Source organism: Tupaia chinensis, unplaced genomic scaffold, assembly GCF_000334495.1.
Source record: "Tupaia chinensis unplaced genomic scaffold, TupChi_1.0 Scaffold000359_1, whole genome shotgun sequence".
NCBI lineage: Eukaryota > Metazoa > Chordata > Mammalia > Scandentia > Tupaiidae > Tupaia > Tupaia belangeri.
In genome coordinates this window covers 1213118-1221264 of record NW_006159855.1, presented here as the reverse complement: position 1 = coordinate 1221264, position 8147 = coordinate 1213118, and the positions used below count along the sequence as shown (strand labels likewise).

The 8147-nt window shown below is 50.4% G+C and overlaps 1 protein-coding gene across 1 annotated transcript in view; it reads right to left on the bottom strand.

Moving 5' to 3' along the window:
- Nucleotides 1-345: 345 nt before the first annotated feature.
- The window catches only part of WDR93 (WD repeat domain 93), a 25440-nt gene continuing 17638 nt past the window's right edge, over nt 346-8147 (bottom strand). The window contains exons 12-16 of the mRNA XM_006152797.1: nt 6476-6689; nt 5096-5159; nt 2831-2987; nt 2287-2488; nt 346-666 (exon numbers count right to left, since the gene is read on the bottom strand). Coding sequence (XP_006152859.1) covers nt 573-666; nt 2287-2488; nt 2831-2987; nt 5096-5159; nt 6476-6689 — 731 coding nt within the window. The 3' untranslated portion in view covers nt 346-572. The remainder of the gene's footprint in view (nt 667-2286; nt 2489-2830; nt 2988-5095; nt 5160-6475; nt 6690-8147) is intronic.

The following is an 8147-nucleotide window of genomic DNA, read 5'->3' as shown; positions in this document are numbered from 1 at the left end:
CTGGACCAGCAGGCAAGGGGCAGCGCCCAGCTCCTGCCTTACAAACCCGTGTGGCCTGGGGCTGTCATTCTGCCTCAGCTCTTCCAAGTGGTTCTAGAAGATTCTCTAAAGTGAATTGTCTAAAGCAATTTTCAAAGCGATTCTCAGCACACAGAGAGAGGAGGGTGTAGAAAGAAGCGGGGGCTGTAGGGTGTGCAGCATCTGGCAGGTGGGGCATCTCACTCCTTCGAGGACATTGGCTCTCTAGGCCTAGGAGACAAGTGTTCCTCACCAGGCCTGGGACTCTGGGCCATGCCGGGTCTGGACTGGGTAGTGGTTACAAGTCACAACTGCTTAGGAGCCTGGAAACAGTATCGCTATTTATTTAGGTGACACATCTGCCCACCTAGGGGCTCTCATAAGAGGCTTAGTGGGTGAAAGCCCCGGAATGGTGCCTCTCCCCTTGCTAGCTCTATAGAAGTCCCTCTTCGTCATCACATCTTCTGGCCTCAGGGTGTCCAGGGAGCAGCTGCCTAGAGGCTGGAAACTTTTCAGAGTGCTCAGGGTCGGTGCCACTTCTTGAAGCAGCGGCATCACTTCTTGTTCTCTCTCTGGAGGAACAAGGAGTACCTTCGAAGCCGGCTCCAGTGGTCCTGCGGCGTCAGCTGCTTCTCCAGCTTCTGAAAGCTGAGGGGGGTCACATGGTCAGAGGTTGAGCCCCCCGCCCCCGCTGCCTTCTGAGGGCAGACCTTGATCACCCTGTGCTATTATTATTTTTTAATTTTTAAAGGTTTTTGCTATAGGGCACATGTGTTCAACAGAAAGACAGAGAGAGACAGACAGAAAGCGAGAAATCATGCCCCCCCCCCAGGGGAGATGGCCACACTGCAATCCCTTCTCCTCCGTTCTCCTCTTGGGATCTTGGGCACGCACGCACGCGCCTGGCGTGAGTTTAAGCCACCGGATCCAGGACTCGAACCGCGATCGACTACATGGGAGTCCAGCTAACTGCTGGTCCCACTCAGTGGCTATTTTTTGAATGAATGAGGAAATGGAGGCTCGGAGAGGATAAGAAACTCATCCTCACAGTAAGTGGGAGTCACTATTCAAACCCAGGTCTGTCGGGCCCAAGCCTGCACCTCTTAGTCACTGTATTTCACTCCTCCCCAAGAAAGTCTGAACAGAGAGAGCGGGCAATGGTTGTCATGGCAATTGGAGAGCCCCTAGAATCTCAGAGGATGGGAGGCCCCAGAAGGGAAGGGGCTGCTGAAGTCGCCCAGCTCTGTAGTGGCGGGTCTGGGGTGGGGATCCCAGGCTCACTTCACCCTGAACGTGTGGTCAGATCACAGCAGGAGTCATTCACAAGGATCTGCAAATCCCCACACATTTGTTGGGAGGTGGATTAGAAGGGAGGTCTGTTCTCCAGAGTACACGGAGTACGGTTCCTTATGCTTTGATAGCAGAGGGGGAAGCAAGCAAAGGGTCCAGAAGGATGGGATAGAGGGAAGGAGGAAGGGGGGGAGGCAAAATTCCCACACAGCTGTGCATCCGAATGATGGATACAGGCAAGAGATCTTAGATCAGGGGTTGGCAAACATGGTCTGTAAGGGCCAGAGAATAAATCATTTATTTAGACTTTATGGGTCACCTGGCTTCAGGCTCAACCATTCAACTCCTCTGCTGTAGCACACAAGCAGCCATAGATGATATGCAAACAAATGGGCATGACTGCAAATAAAACTTTATTTATAAAACTAGCAGTGGGCTGGATGTGGCCCACATGCCGTAATTGGACAACCCCTGTCTTTGTGATTATGTCTGATCATCCAGGCATGCTTCACAGAAGGAATTGAGAGGGCCAGCCATTGGTGGTGGCTTAGGTGTCTGGATCTTGCATGGCCAACTGTGTAGTTCAAGTCCTGGAACCAGTGGATTTGCTGTGTGTGTGTGTGTGCCTGAAATCCCAAGAAAAGAGTGGAGAAGGGATTGTGGCATGGCCATGCCCCCAGAGAGTGATTTCTCTCCTCTCTCTTGTCTTTCTCTGACAAGAGCACATGCCCTATAGGGAAAAAAAGTGGAATTGAGAAAGTACAAACTGCATCTTGACTGGAAGAAAATACCAACTGGAAGCCCTTCTTTGTCTGAATTAACAGTGAATCAGCTGGGATCATGGGACTGCCACGTGGTAGAACTCTTCACTGAGGGGGGATTTAAATCCCAAAAGGCTTCCCCTAAAATGGACTCTGCTGTCCTCAATCAAGCAACCCCAGATGCAGGGAGTGGGTACAGACACAGAGAGCTCTTTACCTCTTCTGGAGGAAACGCTCACATCTTTTCTCCAGTGGCAATGCCTCGGAGAAGGCCCTGTTATCCATCAGGTCTGTCTGAGGAGAGCTGTAATAATTCCACGTATTTTTCATGAGTGGACAGGCCTCAAAATTAAAATAGAAAACAGAACTTCGGTTGTTCTTGGTGTCGTCGGAGGGCTCAGTTTCTTCTAGATAGTCTCCTGTGATGAAACCAGAACACACCATGTTCTGCAGAATGATTGCATTCTTGTGGGCTCTGTGATCTGGGGGGTGCGTGGGGACCCCTCTCTGCTCCTTCAGACTGTGCCATCTAGGTTGAGCAGTGGGAAGCCCCCTGACCTGGAGGAGCAGAAGCACAGACAGCTGACCTTGCTGGCCTCTGATCAAAGCCCTTTGTGAGGACTGAGCTGTGGTCTTTGGGCAATGGGGAGGGGGATACACAGTGGGAAGGAGGGTGGGTGGGGTCACCCTGTGCTTGGTGAGAGGACATGGTCAACAGCCCACAGGTCTGGGGCAGCAGCCTTCATGGCCCCCATCAGTACCTTGGAACAGGAAGCAGGGATGGTGCAGAGACATAGCAAACATGGGCTTCCAGGGATCTGCCAGATGGGAGGGCCTGGAGGGGGCAAAGGCACAGATAGTTTCAGGCTTGGCCACATCCATCAGGCACACAGAGCCGTTCCTGGAAAAGGTCAGCACCTGGGAAACAGAGACAGTAAGTGGGCTTTTTTCAGGCCTCCACTTCTTACAGGAAGAAGAGTAAGGGGGTAACCTCAGGAAAGCGTCAGGAAAGCAGCTGGACACGAAACATGGAAACACTGGGGCCAGCCAGTGGCATGGAGATTAAGGCTGCTGGATCTCACATGGCTGACTGCAAGGTTTGAGTCCCGGACCCGACAGCTTAGAAAACACACACCAGGTAGGACCAGCAGATGGCGTAATGGTTACATCACTAGACTCCAATGTAGTTGACTACAGTTCAAGTCCCAGACCCTGATGCTTAAAACTTATGCCAGACATTTGTGCATGTGTGCCCAAAATCCCAAGTGGAGAATGGAAGAGAAGTGATTGCAGCATGGCCATCCCTCTTGGGGGGGTGACTTCTCACTTTCTATCCCTCTGTCTCTCTCTCTGTCTCTCTGGTGAGTGCATGTGCCCTATAGCAAAAATCTCTCTCTCAACAAAAATTTGAAAAGAAAAAAAAAAAAATCATTATTTAAAAAAAAATAAAAAGAAAACAGAGGCAGAGAGGATTTATCTGTCTCCACCCAGGGCCATCAGGGAACTGTAGACTCCTTCGGCTGCCTTGGCAATGGCCCTCCTGAGCCATCTGCCTGCCCCTGGGCTGTTCTGCCCTGCTCCATTCTAGCCTCTCTTTCAGGTTCTTCCTGGTGTCTCAACTGAGAGCTTAGTCCCCACCTGATGGGCTCCTCACCCCGGCTCCTGAACCCTGGGAGGCCAGACTCAACAGTGGCCCGAGGCTGAGCTGGGGCCTCTCTAGTGAACACACCAAACCCAGCCTTTGTGACCCCTTATCCTGCAGTTGTCATACGCAGTCCCCTCACACCCTCACACCGGAGGGCCTCTGGTCACCCTGTCCGCTTCCTGCTCCTACACGTGTCTCCTCCAGGGGCCTGGCCTCTCTTCTTCATGCTCCCCCAATCTGCCACCCTGAGCTTGCAGGGCCTCTGCCTGGAGTTCCACGGGGTTCCTCCCATTCACCTCGTGAGCTCACCTCCCTGCCCTGTAAGAGCTGGCAGGGGGATCTCTTCCCTACTTACCTCATCTCTGAGGATGAGAACCTGCTGGGACTCATGGCCTCTAACCCTGCTCACTCAGTCTAGTCTGAGTGAACCCAGAACCTACATTTCTTTTGTTTTTTAAGGAACTTTTAAAAAAATTATTTATTTTATTTTGTTTATTATTATTATTATGACTTTAGTTTGTGATAGGGCATGTGTAGCTTACCAGAGAGGAATAAAGAAAGAAAGAGATTGGGAAAGTAAGAAATCAAGCCACTGGGTCTGGGAGTTGAACTGTGGTTGGTGATGTGGAAGTCCAGTGCCTTAACCGTCATGCTACCTGCTGGCCCTGGAACTTTCTCTTCTATATCCATAAACCACAAAGCTAGTCCAGTGTCTAGCACATGGTAGGCCTTCAACAAATGTATACACACACACACACACACATATACATACATACATACATAGATGTATTTATATATATATATAAATAAATAAATAAAATTGGCTATGGGACACTTGCACTCACTTGACAGAGAGAGAGAAAGTGGAAAAGACCTGCCATGGGGATGGCCGCACTACAATCCCTTCTCCATTCTCCTCTTGGGATTTTGAGTATGCACACATGCTTGGTGTATTTTTTAGGTGACGAGTTACAGGATTTGAACTGTGCAGTCAGCCATGTGGGATCCAGCTGCCCTAGTCTCCATGGCACCGTTGCCCCTCAGTAATTACTATTTTGGGAACCAGTAGTTGGTGTAATGGCTGTATCACTGGACTCCCATGTAGTCGACCGCCGTTCCAGTCCCGGACCCGGTGACTTAAACTCACACTGGGCATGTGTGCGTACGTGCCCAAGATCCCGAGAGGAGAATGGAGGAGAAGGGATTGCAGTGTGGTCATCCTCCCTGGGGGATGATTTCTCGTTTTCTGCTCTATCTCTCTCTGTCTTTCTGGCGAGTGCACACATCCTGTAGCAAAAACCTCTCCCCCTCAAAAAATTATTATGTTGAAGAAAAGGTGAGCACTTTCACAGAAGAACAGTGAGAGACATGGAGAACCTACCATGCCAGGAAGGGCTGGGACTGGGGCCACTGTACAGATGGCTTCATCCAGGTGCTTGATGGGCCTGTAGGAAACAAGACACACAGATATTCTCTTATTTTAAGACTTGTAAGATTTGGGGATCAACAGATGCAGTAATGGTTATGTCGCTGGATTCCCACATAGTCGACCGCAGTTCGAGTCTTGGACCCAGTGGCTTAAAACTTACTCTGGGCATGTGTGCGTGTGTGCCCAAAATCCTGAGAGGAGAACGGAGGAGAAAGGATTGCAGCATGACCATCCCCACTGGGGAGTGATTTCTCAGTTTCTGTCTGTCTGTCTCTCTCTCTCCAGCAAACACATGTGCTGTAGAGCAAAAATCTCTTTACTTTAAAAAAGAAAGAGTTGTAAGGGTTTTTATTTTTATTTATTTTTAAAAAATTTAAGAGAGGTTTTTGCTATAGGCCACATGTGCTTGTCAGAGAGACAGAGACAGAAAGTGAGAAATCCCCCCCTTAGAGGCGATGTCCATGCCACAATCCTTTTTCCTCCATTCTCCTCTCAGGATCTTCAGCACACACACATAGGCACCCAGCATGCGTTTTAAGCTTCCAGGTCCAGGACTCAAACCATGGTCAAGTACATGGGAGTCCAGCAATATAACCATTATGCTATGTACTGGTCCTGAGTTGTAAGATTTTGATAAAGTGACAGGTCTTTCAGGCAGGTTATCTTGGGGTAATTCTTGAGTGTAAGCATTAGGAGGTGTATGAGGAGGCTGTTCATAGTAGCGAGGAACTAGGAACAACCAGGATATCTATTAGGAGGAGGTTGCTGAGGTATTAGGGTATATTGCACAATGAAATTCAATAGCAATGAAAAGTTCTGGAGCTACAGGCATCAGCCGTGTATGACTCCCACGAGCAATGCTGCAAAGCTAGTTACAGAATACATAGCATTAAAACACAAACTGGAGAAGACACAGGATATGGTTCCATTGATAAGGTTCTGAATATGCATGAATTAACAATATTTTGTTCAGAAATCCAGGTACATATCTGTGTTAATTCCTAAAGGAAAAAAGCAGGGCCAGCCAGTGGTGTGGTGGTTAAGGCCGCTGGATTCCACACATGGCTGACTATGAGGTTCGAGTCCTGGACCAGATAGCTTGGAAAAAAAAAAAAACACCAGGTGCATGTGTATGCAGGCCCCAAATCCTGAGAGGAGAATGTAGGAGAGAAATTGTGGCATGGCCATTCCCCCTGGGGAATGATTCCTCACTTTTTCTTTCTGTCTCTCCATTGAGTCTATCCTCTCTATAGCAAAATCTAAAAAAAATTGTATATATGTTGTTATCTGTCTGACAGGTCATTTATCCCAGTCCGCTCTCAAGCCACCAACCTCTCAACAAGCACACTGATGGTGGGTCCTTGGGTCCCCTGGGCTGATACCAGAAGGAGGGAAGCATCTGTACACAGCACCACACACTTCATTCGGGACGTTACTGGGTCCTCTGGAAACGTGTTCTGTCCTTCGTGGACCAAGAAGTATTTTAGGAAATGAATGCTTTGGCAGAAACACCCCTCGGGAAGAGCAACGACCCCAAGAGGGAATCCTGGAGGAAGAAATTACACAAATAGGTCAGAAACACGGGGTGGGAGGGGGCAAGCATGATGTAGCATCTGTGGCCAGCAAGTATGTGGGGGATTTGCAGGGTGTGAGGTTGAAGAGCAAGCAATGCATGGCCTCTTAGGGTGGAGCTAGTAAGCCTAGTGCCCAGTGGGGGAAAAGGGCCGCCTTCAGGGGGACCCTCTGGACATAGAGTGGGGCAGGGGCAGATGGAACCTAACCCACAGAGGGAGGCAGAGTCAGCACGGATTGGAAGGAAGCTGTAACCCAGCAGATGGACAGATAGAAATGAGGTGTGTGTGTGTGTGTTCGGTCAAACAAGAACTTATCAATAACCAGAAAAATGAAACAAGCCATTATTTAAAGGCTTGTGAAATGATAACCATTTTTCTCATCTAATAATGCGGTTGGTGCAGTGAGCACAATTCAGGAGGGCCTGTAGTGATGCTTGTCTTAGCACTATGCGGGGGAGCGTCATCCCATTGGAAATAACCACTAGACACCTCAGATGAGGGAAGCCCAAGTGAGGGAGGCACTGTCCCAGCTTGACAGACGACTTCCTGAGAACAGCCAGCTCCCCATCTGATCAGGAGCTCCCCGACAAACAGGGTACTGTCTCTGGTTCTTGCCCGCCAGGAGGGCTACCCCTACTCCCTAGGGAGATGCATGTCCATTTGTAAAATGGCAAACCACTGTCTCATGCATAGCTTCAAAGATGTTTGGTGAGGGGGAGACACTTCCTGAGAGGATGGCCAATTTAGGGAAAGCAGATGCCATTGCTTTCTTTACCTGCAAAGCTGGCCCCAGGACCTGGGACTCCACCAGGGCACAGCCCACTGAGAATAGTTTCTGGTCTCACTTTGCCCACGTTCTAGGTCCCTGAGCTCCAGTACCAGCAGAGCTCCTGCTGACTCGGGTGGAGGTGGGGGAGTGGGGAGAGCAGGGCCAGGCCGCCATGGTCTCCCGACTGTGCTGGAGCGTGAGAGTGAAGGCAGTGGCCGTACCTCTGCCACCTGGTGCAGGGCCGGAACAGAGCAAGCACTCACTACATATGTGAGCAGTGGGAGCGGCTAGCACACACTGTATGATAAATGTTGGCTGAATGGATGTGTGTGGGGAAAGCAGGACCAGCTCCCCAGGGTGGCTTGAAGGACACAGCAGTAACAGAAGGCCTCGAGCCTGCAGGCATGCCAAAGCTCCTGAAGCCTCATCTCCCAGGGACCCACCCAGGTGCTAGGTAGAGAGGCAGGGCGCTCACCTTCGGCCAGGTCCCACAGCGTGAGCACACCGTCCTCGCAGGCCAGCACCAGGTAGGAGGAGGAGGAGCAGAGCTGGGAGACTGTAATGGGTGCAGCACAGGGCCACACACCCTCAGGGTCTAGTGGGGAGGACAGCACTCACAGGCTCCTGCCAGACTGTGCAGCTGCCTATCCCTCCCCCCTGG